At 43.3% G+C, this 17,451-nt stretch overlaps 1 protein-coding gene across 1 annotated transcript in view; it reads left to right on the forward strand.

The window, feature by feature from the left end:
- Positions 1 to 262: 262 nt before the first annotated feature.
- Positions 263 to 17,451, forward strand: part of cpped1 (calcineurin-like phosphoesterase domain containing 1) — a gene marked incomplete at both ends in the record, with an annotated part of 46,055 nt that continues 28,866 nt past the window's right edge. Inside the window, 5 exon segments of the mRNA XM_084141477.1 lie at positions 263 to 347; positions 596 to 688; positions 691 to 808; positions 12,343 to 12,520; positions 13,722 to 13,980. Coding sequence (XP_083997603.1) covers positions 263 to 347; positions 596 to 688; positions 691 to 808; positions 12,343 to 12,520; positions 13,722 to 13,980 — 733 coding nt within the window.

A 17,451-nucleotide genomic window follows, 5' to 3' on the forward strand; every position in this document is an offset into this window, starting at 1 on the left:
AGGGCAATCCATTAAAAACGATGTTAGATCCGTCTTAGGTACTCCCGACTGCTACTCACTGGCGGCGCAGCATGCCTGCCTATCTCTGTGAAAAGCAAATGCCTTTTTTTCTGAATATTTGAGAGAGATTATTGTAGGTTATGGATCCCGTTATGTAATGTCCAGATTATTTAAAACACTTTGCCATGCACGCATCAATATCCATAGTTCTGTTAGGCCTAATTAATTTACCTTTTTCTTTATTGAGAGAGGAAACACGACTATGATAATAACTGTTACATCAGTATTCTTCTCCAGTGCTGGTCCTGGACCCACCCACAGGGTGTGTAGGCTGTTTGTTACAGACAGTACTAACATACCAGATTAAATGATTCAAGGGCTTGATGATTAATTGACTAGTAAGGGCTAGAACAAAATCCCCTGTGGGTCTACAGGACCATTTTGGAAGAATACTGCTATTAGGACTATCACTCCGGCATTACTTTCATGAACAGAGGAGAGATTGGGTGTCAAACAACGTATGTTGAGTGTATCTTTTATCCAATGTCTCTGGCATGACTCTCTCCCCTGTTCTCCTCTTCTCCTACCTTCCCAGAAGAGCAGAAGGAATGGAGAGTTCCATTCTGCTTCATCCAGGCTGCAGACCCCCAGCTTGCTCTGATGAAGGCCTGGAGGGAGGGGGACCGTGACGGGGAGGGGACGAGTGGGCCGAAGAGGTCCAGCTGACCCAGCAGGCTGTGGAGGCCGTCAACAAGCTGTGCTGCCGGCCCAAGTTCATGGTGCTGTGTGGGGACCTGGTCCATGCCAGGTAAGACAAGGTTAAAAGGAAACACACCTGACCCTTAACAGGTATGAACATGAGGATATTACCTGTATTCAGATGGTAGACATACTGTATAGAAGAGAGTAGTCCAGTCATGCTTTGACAATGATGGGATCCTTTTTGTGTCACTGTCCCCGACATGATGCCGTCTTTTGTATTCATAACAACAACTGTGAGTGGAAGAGTATAGTTTTGCTACGGCACATTTCATTGCAGTTATGTGAACATAACAGTTCTATGTCCAGCAGCTATGCAGATGCACTGTTACTGACATTCTGATAGACCAGTTTGAAAGTCTCTGATATTATATGGGTCTATAAAGGGAATGGAATATGGCTGTTACATAATGATTAATTGATTCCCCTTCCCCACTGAGATTGTTCTGATTAAATGTAGGCACTCTTGAGAACGCTAGAGCATTTGGAATCGTTACAGAATGTTCTCTATGAGAGGCAGAAGAATGAGCCGCCTCTTGATACCGGCGGACTTAACAGTAGACTCCCTCCCCGCTACTGTATCTGTGTGATGTTTTATCGAAAATATATGAAGGAAGTATTTGCCTCTGAGCCATTTTCACACAATGGTAGATCTTGTAAAATTGATTAGTTTTATCTACTCAAATAGATCTGAGTCTGGCTTAGGAGAAAGCACAGCAGAGGTTTGTTGGGCCTTAAGGAAAACGAAACTCCCATTTGTCAGTGTAAGAAAAAAAGCAGAAAAACCCATCCTTCCCTGTATGGTTTTAAAGAGGAGGACAAGTTTGAGCGGTGTTCTCTGTATGCCTGAGAGGCATTAGCTGGAAACAGGTGCTGGTGGGGAATGTAATTAAATGAGCGGCTATAGCTTGGTGAGTGTTTGACGTCCAGCTGACTAATTTGATAACAGGGTAAGAGGAATCGGCAGGCTAGACCCACTGCAGAGATAATATTGTTGCACGCCAATGTGCTGCTTACCAACGGAACTACCTTTGCATGACAATTAGGGACCGTGGGGTGCTTTGCCTTCCAAGGTTGGATCTGTGGAATCTGTGGCTCTGATGTGCATCTGCAGAAGTCATCAGGCATGCTTGTCTGTGTCTTCTCTGTGCTGTATACTATACGTGTCCAATATAGTTCTCATGAACATGATATTATTGTGACTATATAAAAAGGTCGAATATTTCTGTATTTGTATGTTTGTCCACATTCTGCAGAATGCACATTTAGCTAAATGACGAGGGACAAATCGTACCTCTGCTTACATAGGAAATGTTGTGCTAAACAGATAACCCCAGAGCTACTTTTGTCAATGCTTAGTAATAATGACCTCCAATTTGCCTTGTACTGTACGTTCTGCTGACAAACACTTTAATGGATACATTTATACATTAAACACATTCCACTCCTGTACAATCCTCTGAGTGCTCGGTAAGTATCAAATATTTTCAGTGACTGCACAGTTTAAGCCGGGCACGATTCCCTCTCATTCCTCTTCGTCCCTCCTTCCCTCCCTGATCAGTTGCATTTATAGGTCACCGTGATATTGCATGTCCCTATCAAACGCATAGTGACAGTCTAACCGCCTGGGGTTTGGGGACATTTTAAACAGCCTGCCATCTCTCTTAGTTACCGTCAGGCAGCCTGAGCAGGTTGTGTGTGCCAGGTGTATTACAAGCCACATCCGTCACACGCACAGCCATTTCCATGGCTCCCACTGCTGGTGGGGGGGGGGGGTCATCGCCAGGCAACACTCCCCAACTGACATTTGATTTCCCCAAAAAACGGTTTGTGTTTATTTACAAACAGAAAAAAAATCTGCTGCTGGCCAGAGGAAGTTGCCTGTCAACAAACAGTGCTGTCAGGGAAAGAAAGGAAATTGGCCCCAAATATCTCCTTGCTGGGTGTATCTTTGTCCTTTATGAGTAAACATCTCCCTTCTCAACTTGTTTGGATACCTCACTTTATTGTGTGAAAACACGTCTTATTTCTCCGCAAATGAATTTGTCCAAAATAATGATTTCAAAATGTGCTGTGTAAAGGGTTGTGCAGGATGGTGCACAGTCCATAACAACTAGAAGGTATATACTCAATGGGTAGGCATTGCAATGTGCAGACAATTTGTTGACACCTGTACCGAAAATCACCATTCTTCAGTCACCACGAAGGGAGAAAGGCTACATAATTAATTCAATTCTCTACTTGTATCCTTCAACACCGTACATTATCACTGTAGTGATCAGGAAAACACAGGGCCTTGAAGGACTCATCGACTGACAGTTTGATCAACCATCACCTTTGTTAACCACCTGTGGTGTACCACAAGGCTCCATGCTGGGCTCAGTTAAAATGCCCATCCCTGACCCCCTACTCCAGCAATCCACAGGTCTTCTTCCCTAACTAGCAGCTGTCAGAGGAAACATATCCTCTGTCACCATCCCATTCCGTGCTGCTATTATTGACAGAAGAAAAGATGATTATATAAAAGCAACGTGCTGGACTAAACACACTCCTAATGAACACTACAAAGGACTTCAGGGGTTGGTTAGGGGACGACAGAAGAGCACATGAACGGGGGAAGGTAAGAGTGAGGTTAGTCTCTGACTCCCAGTAGTATAGAATATAATAATATACTGAATGCCATTTAACAGACGCTTTTATCCAGTCGTGCGTGCATACATTTTACGTATGGGTGGCCCCAGGAATTGAACCCATAATCCTGGTGATGCAAGCACCATGCTATACCAACTGAGCCATACAGTCCCCCTCCACCCATGTGGAAGCCCCCTAATTGCTGTTGAAGGCAGATAAATTGGGACTCTGTGGAATTGAGCAGCAGCAGCACATAATTTGGACAGGAGAGAGATTGGGGAAATCAGGCTCTGTGAGTAGTGTGTGTGTGTGTGTGAGCGTGTGTGTGCAGTGTAGTGTAATGTGTCGCTTTGTGTGTGTGTGCACAGCACAGTGTGTGTGTGAGTGTGTGTTTTGCTGATGGGGACTTCCAATGGGAAGAGCTTCTAATGGGTTTATGAGGGGTTTGGGGACAACGGAGAGGAAAGGAGAGGAGGGGAGAGAGGAGTGGGGGGGGGGGGGGGGGGGGGGATGTGTTTCAGAACCACCAGAGAGAAGAGTTAGAACTAACTGTCTCTGGTGCATCTGTGTCAGAATGCACTGGCTGGCTCAGTTGATTCATAGTGAAGTCAGTAAAGTACTTTGTAATGCTGCCTGTGCTCTTGTTTTGTTATAGCTTTTTAATCTTTTAGATGCATTTTTTTTTCTCAAGGACAAGGTTGTACAGCACGTGAAGTTAAGCACAGTCTGCAGTCTGATGAATATGGATACATAGGTTAAATACAGCATTTGGCTAGACTGAAGGACTAACAGCTAGAGAACCATTCAATCTCCTAAATGCTTGAGCCAAGGATGAGGTATACAGTACAGGACTATAGTTTTCTCAGCAGAGTCCCATGGGAATGTGTTTATCTAGACCTGTCTGTCATGATCGTTTATAGACTGGACGGACCAAGGTGCAGCGTGATAAGCATACATGTTTATTAAGCGAATAAACACACGACAAAAACAACAAACGAAACGTGAAGTCCAAGGTAGCATACAAACAACATACCTTTACGGAACAAGATCCCACAACTAACAGGTGCCAAAAGGCTGCCAAAGTATGGTCCCCAATCAGAGACAACGAGCAACAGCTGCCTCTGATTGGGAACCACACAGGCCAACATAGATATACACATACTAGATCTAACCATAGACAATCAACATAGCACGACACAGAAAATACACACCCTGACTCAACAAATCAGGGCGTGACACTGTCAAAATCCTCTCTTTCTCAGATATTCTCTGAGCCCAGCTCAGCTCAGCCTATTAAATTGTGCCTTTCAATGTCTAAATAAAATGATACCATCATAGAAGCCAGTGGCCTTAGTGTTGCAATAGCAGCAGCTACTCTTCCTGTGGTCCACATATATACTGACTTTAAGATCAGAGATCGATGGTGAATGAAAATCAGCATCACGGCTAGACATGTGGTTCTAGGTTACAGTTGCTGTCAATGCCTTAATGGGGTTGTGTCTACAGAATTCATAGCTAGCCATGTTTCATGAATCTCAGTTGAAGTGTTGGGCAATTCCATGATAATAATGCTGAGACTCCGATATTTCACTTTAAAATGTATTAAACATTCATTTTTTTAAAGCAGTGCAGATGCAAAGTTTGGTAACAGAAGGATGGCACAAACAGCACAAACTGTCATTCTGTTACCCATCTTTGCATCTGCACTGTTCTTCAAGGAAATGTGTTTTTGTAAAATTTGCAGTGGAAATTGAAAAAAGTAGTCATTGTGCATAGAGTTGTATTGTTTGTTTAACTTTGTAATCATTTCACTTTTTAATGTGAAACATCTTAGTCTCATCATCACTCTGCTACAGTGGAATTGACCTGTCACAAATGCAGATTGATGAGGTATAACTGTAGCAGGGCTAGGGCTCGAGGTCTGCACAGCACTGATTTATTCATCCCGCTCCCACCCGCAGACACAACTTTTCATATATCGCACCTGCCCAAACCCTCTTGCTTTCTGTCTGACTTCCACCTGCTACCGCAAGAACTGGTCCCGAACCCAACCGCAGTCCTGCAATGTTATTTTAGGGGTATGTGACACAGCTCACTTGCCAGTCATGGTCCCAGCAATTTTGCGCCCTATAGGCAATATAAAAATGCACAAAAATAACCGAAGAAATAGGTTAAATTACCAGAGATTCTCACGTGGCCCATTATATTAGGCTATCGGTATTACCGGGCTATATCAGCCAATAGGCTAGACGTAGTTTGAAGAGAGCAGAGTTGGAGAGACTTTCTCTTGAGCTATGTTTTAGGAGTGGGACGATTTTCAGACAAAGACAAATATGGCTGATCAATATTTTTTCTAAGCAATGTAGTAAACTATAGCCTAATCATATTTAGGAAGCACATTTCCTTGGAAAGATAAGTGCCCCGTGCTTTTCCGCCCATGCATAGGCTATAGCCTACTCTATTTCATTGAGACCACATGCTAACAAGCTCTCACAGTCTCACTGCAGTTACGAGTGCCATCGCGCGCATGTTGATTTTGTCCACCAACACCAGACGCGATCAAGACACGCAGGTTGAAATATCAAAACGAACTCTGAACCAACTATATTAATTTGGGGACAGGTCGAAAAGCATTAAACATTTATGGCAATTTAGCTAGCTAGCTTGCTGTTGCTAGCTAATTTGTCCTGGGATATAAACATTGGGTTGTTATTTTACCTGAAATACACAAGGTCCTCTACTCCGACAATTAATTCACAGATAAAAGGGTAAACCGAGTTCGTTTCTAGTAATCTCTACTCCTTCAGGCTTCTTCTTCTTTGGACTTTATATGGCGGTTGGCAACCAACTTTAAGGTGCAATACCACCACCAACTGGACTGGAGTGTGGACCTCAGTTCATCTTTCAATCACCCACGTGTGTATATGCTCCTAAAAACCAATGAGGAGATGGGAGAGATGGGACTTCCAGCGCATCAAGCGTCACAAATAGAACCAAGATCTATTTTAACGCCTGGCTATGCAGACGCTCGTTGACGCGCGCGAGCAGTGTGGGTGCAATGATTGAAAAACATGTATGTGTAAATATATTTTGCAACGCTCGCGCACGCGACACGGGTGGTGTGGTCAGCATGTTAGACATTCATCCACGTTCTCCAAAGGTCAAGTTTAGAAGTGTTTTTGTTCCTCCTGCTGCTCTGTATCGTTCCATTTCTCCAAATGTCAAATTTAGAACTTAAGGGTTAATGTTAGGGACACATTCTGAATGGTTAAGGGAAGGCTTAAGGTTAGGGACTCATTCTGAATGGTTAAGGTAAGGGTTATGGATAGGGATTCATTCTGAATGGTTAAGGTAAGGGTTAAGGTTAGGGACTCATTCTGAATGGTTAAAGTAAGGGTTAAGGATAGGGACTCATTCTGAATGGTTAAGGTAAGGGTTAAGGTTAGGGACTCATTCTGAATGGTTAAGGTAAGGGTTAAGGATAGGGACTCATTCTGAATGGTTAAGGTAAGGGTTAAGGTTAGGGACTCATTCTGAATGGTTAAGGTAAGGGTTAAGGTTAGGGACTCATTCTGAATGGTTAAGGTAAGGGTTAAGGATAGGGACTCATTCTGAATGGTTAAGGTAAGGGTTAAGGTTAGGCACTCATTCTGAATGGTTAAGGTAAGGGTTAAGGTTAGGGACTCATTGTGAATGGTTAACGTAAGGGTTAAGGTTAGGCACTCATTCTGAATGGTTAAGGTAAGGGTTAAAGGTTAGGGACTCATTCTGAATTGTTAAGGTAAGGGTTAAGGATAGGGACTCATTCTGAATGGTTAAGGTAAGGGTTAAGGTTAGGGACTCATTCTGAATGGTTAAGGTAAGGGTTAAGGTTAGGGACTCATTCTGAATGGTTAAGGTAAAGGTTAAGGTTAGGGATTCATTCTGAATGGTTAAGGTAAGGGTTAAGGTTAGGGACTCATTCTGAATGGTTAAAGTACGGGTTAAGGATAGGGACTCATTCTGAATGGTTAAGGTAAGGGTTAAGGTTAGGCACTCATTCTGAATGGTTAAGGTAAGGGTTAAGGATAGGGACTCATTCTGAATGGTTAAGGTAAGGGTTAAGGTTAGGGTCTCATTCTGAATGGTTAAGGTAAGGGTTAAGGTTAGGGACTCATTCTGAATGGTTAAGGTAAGGGTTAAGGTTAGGGACTCATTCTGAATGGTTAAGGTAAGGGTTAAGGCAGGGTTCTTCAATTCCGGTCCTGGAGGGCCGAAACACCTCTGTTTTTCATCCTCTCCTTCTAATCAAGGGCTAATTCAGACCTGGGACACCAGGTGAGTGCAATTAACTACCAGGTAGAAATAAAAAACAGAAGTGTTTCGGCCCTCCAGGACCGGAATTGAAGAACCCTGGGTTAGGGTTAGGGTTAAAACCAAAAATGTAAAACCAGTGTCCACAACTGGGATTGAACACAAAAGCTTTTGATCCAGACTCATGGGATTATGCCCATACGCCACCCCCTAACAAAACCCAAGCCTACTTGATGTAATAGCGCTTACTGTTGCCCCTAGTGGTCGGTTTTGAAGGCATTTCCCGACGTCCTCAGGACATGGATAGACGTCCAATTTCGATGTCAATCTTGAACGATCTCCCTGGGTAGCCTATGCCGGCGTTGCACCTTTTCCTTTTCAATTATGATTAAAAAAATGGATTGCACCTCAACTCACGTTGGTTGAGCACCCTCCACTTCTTTCCATTAACAATATTTATTTAAAGACACTGTAGTAAACTATTGTCTAATCATATTTAATTTAATTTCATTGGAAAGATAACTGCCAAATGATTCTCCGCCTATACATTGGCAGCCTACTCTATTTCATTGAGACCACACATACACCCAACTAGGAGAGTAGAGGTAGGCTACTTAACTTGAACCGCAGCATGAAAAAAGCTGACCGCCCAGCAATGATCTCTGTCGGGACCTGCAGCTGAGCAGGTTTGGGGCTGCTGATTCATGGACGTCTCATAGCAGCTAATGCCTGTATGGTGTATTGTGGTGGATCTAACAGCAGTAGCCTGTTTGGTGTAGTGTGGTGGATCTAACAGCAATTGCCTGTTTGGTGTATTGTGGTGGATCTAACAGCAGTAGCCTGTCTGGTGTAGTGTGGTGGATCTAACAGCAGTAGCCTGTATGGTGTATTGTGGTGGATCTAACAGCAGTAGCCTGTTTGGTGTAGTGTGGTGGATCTAGCAGCAGAAGCCTGTATGGTATAGTGTGGTGGATCTAACAGCAGTAGCCTGTCTGGTGTAGTGTGGTGGATCTAACAGCAGTAGCCTGTATGGTGTAGTGTGGTGGATCTAACAGCAGTAGCCTGTCTGGTGTAGTGTGGTGGATCTAACAGCAATAGCCTGTTTGGTGTATTGTGGTGGATCTAACAGCAGTAGCCTGTCTGGTGTAGTGTGGTGGATCTAACAGCAGTAGCCTGTATGGTGTATTGTGGTGGATCTAACAGCAGTAGACTGTTTGGTGTAGTGTGGTGGATCTAGCAGCAGAAGCCTGTATGGTATAGTGTGGTGGATCTAACAGCAGTAGCCTGTCTGGTGTAGTGTGGTGGATCTAACAGCAGTAGCCTGTATGGTGTATTGTGGTGGATCTAACAGCAGTAGACTGTTTGGTGTAGTGTGGTGGATCTAGCAGCAGAAGCCTGTATGGTATAGTGTGGTGGATCTAACAGCAGTAGCCTGTCTGGTGTAGTGTGGTGGATCTAACAGCAGTAGCCTGTCTGGTATATTGAGGTGGATCTAACAGCAGTAGCCTGTCTGGTGTAGTGTGGTGGATCTAACAACAGTAGCCGATGACACAACAGTGGTAGGCCTGATCACCGACAACGATGAGACAGCCTATAGGGAGGAGGTCAGAGACCTGGCCGTATGGTGCCAGGATAACAACCTCTCCCTCAATGTGATCAAGACAAACAGATGATTGTGGACTACAGGACAAAGAGGACCGAGCACGCCCCCATTCTCATCGACGGGGCTGTAGTGGAGTAGGTTGAGAGCTTCAAGTTCCTTGGTGTCCACATCACCAACAAACTATCTTGGTCCAAACACAACAAGACAGTCGTGAAGAGGGCACGACAAAGCCTATTCCCCCTCAGGAGACTGAAAAGATTTGGCATGGGTCCTCAGATCCTCAAAAGGTTCTACAGCTGTACCATCGAGAGCATCCTGACTGGTTGCATCACTGCCTGGTATGGCAACTGCTCGGCCTCTGACAGAGGGTAGTGTGTACGGCCCAGTACATCACTGGGGCCAGGTTTCCTGCCATCCAGGACCTCTATACCAGGCGGTGTCAGAGGAAGGCCCTAAAAATTGTCAAAGACTCCAGCCACCCTAGTCATAGACTGTTCTCTCTGCTACCGCATGGCAAGCGGTACCCGGAGCGCCAAGTCTAGATCCAAAAGGCTTCTTAACAGCTTCTACCCCCAAGCCATAAGACTGAACAGCTAATCAAATGGCTACCCGGACTATTTGCATTCTCCCCCCCCCCCCCCATCCCCTCTTTTACGCTGCTGCTACTCTCTGTTTATTATCTATGCATAGTCACTTTAACTCTATCTACATGCACATATTACCTCAATTACCTCGACTAACCTGTGCCCCCGCACATTGACTCTGTACCGGTACCCCCTGTACAGTGAGGGAAAAAAGTATTTGATCCCCTGCTGATTTTGTACATTTGCCCACTGACAAAGGAATGATTAGTCTATAATTTTAATGGTAGGTTTATTTGAACAGTGAGAGACAGAATAACAACAAAAAAATCCAGAAAACGCATTTTAATGGGGGAAATAAGTATTTGACCCCTCTGCAAAACATGACTTAGTACTTGGTGGCAAAACCCTTGTTGGCAATCACAGAGTTCAGATGTTTCTTGTAGTTGGCCACCAGGTTTGCACACATCTCAGGAAGGATTTTGTCCCACTCCTCTTTGCAGATCTTCTCCAAGTCATTAAGGCTTCGAGGCTGACGTTTGGCAACTCGAACCTTCAGCTCCCTCCACAGATTTTCTATGGGATTAAGGTCTGGAGACTGGCTAGGCCACTCCAGGACCTTAATGTGCTTCTTCTTGAGCCACTCCTTTGTTGCCTTGGCCGTGTGTTTTGGGTCATTATCATGCTGGAATACCCATCCACGACCCATTCTCAATGCCCTGGCTGAGGGAAGGAGGTTCTCACCCAAGATTTGACGGTACATGGCCCCGTCCATCGTCCCTTTGATGCGGTGAAGTTGTCCTGTCCCCTTAGCAGAAAAACACCCCCAAAGCATAATGTTTGACAGTGGGATGGTGTTCTTGGGGTCACAGCTTCTACCCCCAAGCCATAAGACTCCTGAACAGCTAATGAAATGGCTACCCGGACTATTTGCATTCCACCCCCCCCCACCCCCCCCCCCCATCCCCTCTTCTGTTTATTATCTATGCATAGTCACTTTAACTCTATCTACATGCACATATTACCTCAATTACCTCGACTAACCTGTGCCCCCGCACATTGACTCTGTACCGGTACATTTACATTTACATTTACCCCCTGTATATAGCCTCGCTACTGTTATTTTACTGCTGCTCTTTAATTATTTGTATTTTTTAGTTTTTAGTGATCTATTTTTACTTAACACTTATTTTTCTTAAAACTGCATTGTTGGTTAAGGGCTTGTAAGTAAGCGTTTCACTGTAAGGTCTACACCTGTTGTATTCGGCGCATGTGACAAATACAATTTGATTTGATTTGATTTGGTGTAGTGTGGTGGATCTAACAACAGTAGCCTATCTGTGTCTGTAGGTGAGGGCTCCTTTTTTAGTATTTTATTATTTGTTTTGAAAATGTATTTAAGAGGACAGAAACATTTATTTATCAGTAGTATTTGACATAATTATACATATTAATGAAAGCTTCAGACCAGACTCCATGTATTGTCCCTTTGTTCACATCAGCAATCAGCAGTCAGTTGGCAGTCATTGTACCTCATTTGATTGTTATTCTTTCTTACTTGATTGATTTTGTTGCTGTTTACGATAAATATTCCTCTGATTAAATAATGTTATTGCATTGTAACTGTTAGTCCAGATGGCTCTCTGATCTGGTTTAGCCTATCCTGTCTCCACTTCAGTCATCAGAGGATTGCCTGCTCATCCATTCCTTTCTACAAGACATATGGGCTGATTGGGCTCTCCACCCCACGAGGATCCCCAAATGTTAATAAAAGCAATGCATGCTTTTACAGACACCACAGCTGCTTGAATGGGGAATACAAGCACCATATTTAAATTACAGAAGGAGCTATCCTCATTTTCCCATTTCCTGTGTGTGTGTGTGTGTGTGTGTGTGTGTGTGTGTGTGTGTGTGTGTGTGTGTGTGTGTGTGTGTGTGTGTGTGTGTGTGTGTGTGTGTGTGTGTGTGTGTTTATGTGTTTGTGCTCGTGCGTGCGTGTGTCGGAATATAGAAAGGTTCACTTAATTATAGCAGGGAGGTGAAAATTCACTTTGTTTTTTTATCTTGTTTTGTTTTAACTCAATTATTATTCTCTACTTCAAACACAATTCATATTGCCGGAAATGCTCTTGTCTTATGAAACCAACCCTATCCAAACTTCTAAGGAATTTTAACTCCAAATGTAGGGCAGTAAAATAATTACCTAAATGAAAAAATAAAAACCGGATGGAAGGAAGGAAGAAATACTTTGCTATGCATTGATGGGTTTGTTTGATTGTAAATTATAAATAGACGTATTTTACTCTTTCTCCTTACTTTATTCACAGAGCGGATAAATTCACTTTGTTCAATTTCTCAGTTTTTTTATTATGTGGATGGTAATGAATGATGTGAACAGGCCATAATGTCCACCCAAACTTTAAATGGAGAAAAAAAACCTGGGAAGTTAAAACTAAATGTCACCACTGTTCCCAGACCAACAACCAACATTGATCCAATTCTCAAGCCGGACTTGAAGGTGGATCTGAGGGGTACAGACCCCTCAATCCCTCTGGTGTTTGTCAGTGAGAACCCTGACCTGGGTAACACACCTACCCCGGAGACTGTAGCCCAGTTCTGCAACGCCTGGGGAGACGACTACTTCAGCTTCTGGGTGGGTGGCTAGAGTGAGATGAAAACGTACTGTAGATGGTTATTGTACAAAACCCTTACATAAACACTGGTCCTTTTGAACCGGATAGGAACAATTGGCCTGTAACATGACTGGTAGGGACAGAGTGCCACCCCTTAGCTAACGCTTTAATCAAACGTGAATTAACCTACTACTGTTTTGTTTATTTGTTTATGTATTTGGATCCCCATTAGCTTTTGCAGAAGCAGCAGCTACTCTTCCTGGGGTCCACAAATAACACAAAACATGACAAGTAACAAAACACTGATAAACTGATAGACAAGGACAGTCCCACAAATGATGCTCTAAACATGTAAAAAACCTAGGTGTCATTTTAGATTCTGAACTCAATTTCGAATCACATATTAGGAATGTGACCAAAATAGCTTTTTACTATCTGAGGAACATTGCCAAGGTGCGGCCGTTTCTCTCTCAGGCTGATACAGAGAGACTCATCCATGCTTGTATTACAAGCAGGCTTGACTACTGTAATGCTCTCCTGTCTAGTCTTCCCAAGAAAGCCATTGGTCAACTGCAAAACATACAGAATGCTGCAGCACGGGTAATGACCAATACAAAACGGAGAGCTCACTTTACACCGGTTTTAAGGTCTCTGCACTGGCTGCCTGTGAGTTTTAGAATTATTCTGTTTTAGATTATTCTATTGGTTTTTAAATCAATCCACGATTATGCACCCCAATACATGTCACACATGCTTTTAAGTTATGTACCCAGTAGGTCCCGCAGGTCCTCTGGCACTGGCCTTTTAACTATCTCAAAGCCTAGGACCAAAAGGAATGGAGAGGCAGCCTTTAGTTACTATGCCCCCAGCCTTTGGAATAGCCTGCCAGAGAACCTGAGGGGGGCCGAAACTGTGGACATTTAAAAGAGATCTTAAAACACACCTTTTTAGCTTTGCTTTTCCTCAGGGAGCTTTTTAGTCCTTCAGTTCTTATTGTTATTCTTTAGTTTTTTATCATCTTATGTTTGTTCTGTAGTAAATATTTAAGTTTTTATTTTCATTGGGGTTTTTTATTAGTTTTTTTCCTGTGAAGCACATTGCGTTGCATTCCATGTCTGAAATGTGCTGTATAAATAAAGCTTGATTTGATTTGATAATGACATTATCTAAATAACATTAAGCTATACTGTAATCCTAACCCTGTCTCACTCTGATCTCCAGGTTGGCGGGTGGCTGTGTCTGGTCCTCAACTCCCAGCTGTTCTTTGATATGTCGGCGTGCCCCGACCTGAAAGACGCCAAGGAGGCCTGGTTAGAGGGCCAGCTGCAGAGGACCTCCCAGGGGCCTGGAGTCACCACCAAACACGTCCTGGTGTTCCAGCACACCCTTCTGTACTTGAAGACCCCCGATGAGGAGGACGACTACTTAAACCTCCAGACCGCCACGAGGCAGAGCCTCATAGACAGCTTCAAACGGGCAGGTAGGACTTTAATATTAGTCATTTAACCTCTTAAGGATTGGACCCTTTTTTTCAATTTTCGCCTAAAATGACATACCCAAATCTAACTGCCTGTAGCTCAGGACCTGAAGCAAGGATAGGCATATCTTTGATACCATTTGAAAGGAAACACTTTGAAGTTTATGGAAATGTGAAATTAATGTAGCAGAATATAACACATTAGATCTGGTAAAAGATAATACAAACAAAAAAACATGCGTTTTCTATTATTTTGTTTGTTCCATTATTTTTGAAATGCAAGAGAAAAGCCACAATATAATATTGCAGTTTAGGCACAATTTAGATTCTGGCCACTAGAAAGCAGCAGTGTGTGTGCAAAGTTTCAGATTGATCCAGTGAAGCATTGCAATCCTGGACTATTTTGTATCAAGTCCGCCCAAATGTGCCGAATTGGTAAATTTATACATTTTCAAGTACATAACTATAGAGAACATACAGAAATGATGTGGTAATACAAAATGTAAGTTTGCACACTCCCAGGATTGGATGATGGATCATTAGCTTATACACTAACTTTCACACATCTAGATGGCCGGGCGGGGTGGGTGTGGAGCCAGAGACAGCAGGGGTACAAACTGTAGAACCCAGTTCCTACATTTGAATATAAAAATTGATTTTATCAAACAAAACTATGCTACATTTTTATCTCGGGGACCCTTAGGATGACAAATCAGAGCAATATTACTGAATGTAAGTACATTATTTACCTTCAGAGGTGAATGTATCAAACCCGTTGCCGTGATACGTTTTTTGTTGTTGTGCACTCTCCTCAAACAATAGCATGGCATTTTTTCACTGTACTAGCTACTGTAAATTGGACAGTGCAGTTAGATTAACAAGAATGTAAGCTTTCTGCCCATATAAGACATGTCTATGTCCTGGAAAGTTTGCTGTTACTTACAACAGTCATGCTATTCACATTAGCGCACGCTAGCTCAACCGTCCCATATACGGGACACCGATCCCGTAGAGGCAGTGGCGGCTGGCCGATAGAGGGCGCTAGGGCGCCGCCCCCTTAAATAAAATTATTTTAAAAAATAAAAAAAAAATAAAAAAAAAATAATAATAATAATAAAAACATCAGTATGTCAATATTTGTGTGTTTGAAATATGGAATGCACACAGTAATATGTGTAAGATATGATAGAAAATCATATTCGCAACCTTTCCTCTGCCTGTCAAACGCCTCGTCAGCTCTGGGCGATACAGAAAGTGCCCCGAGGAGGCGGGTCTACGTAGCAGTTAAGCCAATTGCTAATTTAAGATATGAATGTATGACATAAAATGTAGCTAATCAGCGATTTTAATTCGAATCCAAGGAGGGCGATTATTTTATCGCCCCAAGCTCGCCCCTGATAAAATAAGGACCGGGCTCCAGTGGCGCCATTTTTACTAGACGACAATGGCGAACGCAAACGTTACTCCTCCAAGACCCAACCCTAACTCGGTGAAATCTCTCCTCCAAGATCCGTTTGAGAGGAGAACTTTGTCAGAGAAAGTTCGGGTGAAAGAGCTGGGCCCAGATCAACCTGACCTCTCAATCAGACAGCAGGCTAGCGAGAAAGGGAAGCAGTATATGCGCGGCTTCTCCCGTAGCTGGTACACCAGGAAGGCTTGGCTAGCTGGGTGCACTGATGCTAATGCTTTATTTTGCTTTCCGTGCTTGCTTTTTAAAACGACGGGGTCAGATTCAGCATGGACAGGTACCGGAGTGAGGGATATGAAGCACCTGTCAGAGAAGGTAAAGAAACATGAGAACACCAGGGCACACATGGACAACTCTGTAAAGCTAGCTGTATTAGGAAGGGTGAACATTGCTACGCAGCTGGATGACGGCCACAGGATTGCGGTGAGGAAACACAATGAGGAGGTGGATAAAAACAGGCACATTCTATCCAAAATTATCGATTGTGTGAAGTTCTGTGGGGCTTTTGAGTTGGCCTTGCGTGGGCACGAGGAGACTGACTCCTCGGACAACCCCGGCATTTTCCGGGGCTTAGTGGATTTTGTTGCCTCCCTCGACAGTGTGCTGGAGGAGCACCTGAAGACAGCTACCGTTTTTAAGGGCACGTTAAAGACGATACAGAACGAGCTGTTGGAATGTATGCTGTCAGTGCTTAAGGATTACATCCTGGAGGAAGTAAAGAGTGCTGATTTTATCGCCATTCAAGCTGACGAGACGACTGACGTTTCCACCCACTAACGTGTTTCCAGACCATCAGAGACTCTGGGAACTTTGATGCCCCGACTGTCAGAGAGGCGGGGGGCTTTGTGAGGATGCTCGAAGACGAGGCTTTCTGTTTTTTCCTGGCACTGTTCCACAAGATCATGCCAAATGTGGACATGCTTTTCAGCCAGCTGCAGAAGAGGAACATCGACCCTGTCTTCATTAAAGCACTTGTCCAGAGGTTCACAGAAAGCATGCTAACAATCAGGTAAATAACTATATTTACTATTGGCTGATAAAGATGCTGTTAGAAAGATGAATAGTTTACTTACAACAGTTTAAAAGCCTAAATGTGTCTGGTCATCAAAGTGAGTGATTATCATAGAGCCGTCACAATTATATTTGTTTTAGTATTTTAAAAGGAAAGAGAAGACATTTACATTACATTTTAGTCATTTAGCAGACGCTCTTATCCAGAGCGACTTACAGTTAAGAGTGCATACATTTTTTCATACTGGCCCCCGTGGGAAACGAACCCACAACCCTGGCGTTGCAAGCGCCATGCTCTACCAACTGAGCTACACGGGACCACATTAGTTTTGGCAAGATCTGAAAAAAGAAGTTGGTGGAGTGCAACCCTCAAACATTGAAGAATTACAGCAGTTTGCTGCTGAAGAATGGGCCAAATTGCCAGCAGAAAAGGTGCAGCAAGCTCATTGATGTCTACAATAAGCATATGTTGGCAGCTATCTTGGCCAAAAGCTGTGCAACCAAGTACTAGCTCCAGGGTGCCAATAATTTAGTCCATGACATTTGTCTATATTTTCTAAATTACAATTGTAAACTTAAGTTTACAGAAATATAATTAAAGGTGTGGAGACCCATTTTTTCCTCTCAAATTTCAACTGATTTTAGAAGAAATAGGGAATTATTTAAGAAAAGCCCAAGGGTGCCAATATATTTGGACACAACTGTATGCCTTCAGTCTAATTGGAATGTATGGCAGTAGAGTTGTTTGTATTTCTCCCTAACCAAAATGGCTGCCATTAGGATACCATTCAGGATTTTTTTTCACCTGTGTTACCACGACAATCACGCCAAATGAGCATTGCATTTGTGTGCTCCTTCAGTGTGAATGCGCAAATTTGATATGGGTCACATGTAAAACGGATACATAATTGATACAGATTTACGGTATGTTGCCTATATATTACTATATACCGGTATTGATGCACAGACCAGTTTGGGTTTTTACTTTACCTTCT

The sequence above is a fragment of the Coregonus lavaretus genome (assembly GCF_964263955.1).
Source record: "Coregonus lavaretus genome assembly, chromosome: 25".
NCBI classification, from domain to species: Eukaryota; Metazoa; Chordata; class Actinopteri; order Salmoniformes; family Salmonidae; genus Coregonus; species Coregonus lavaretus.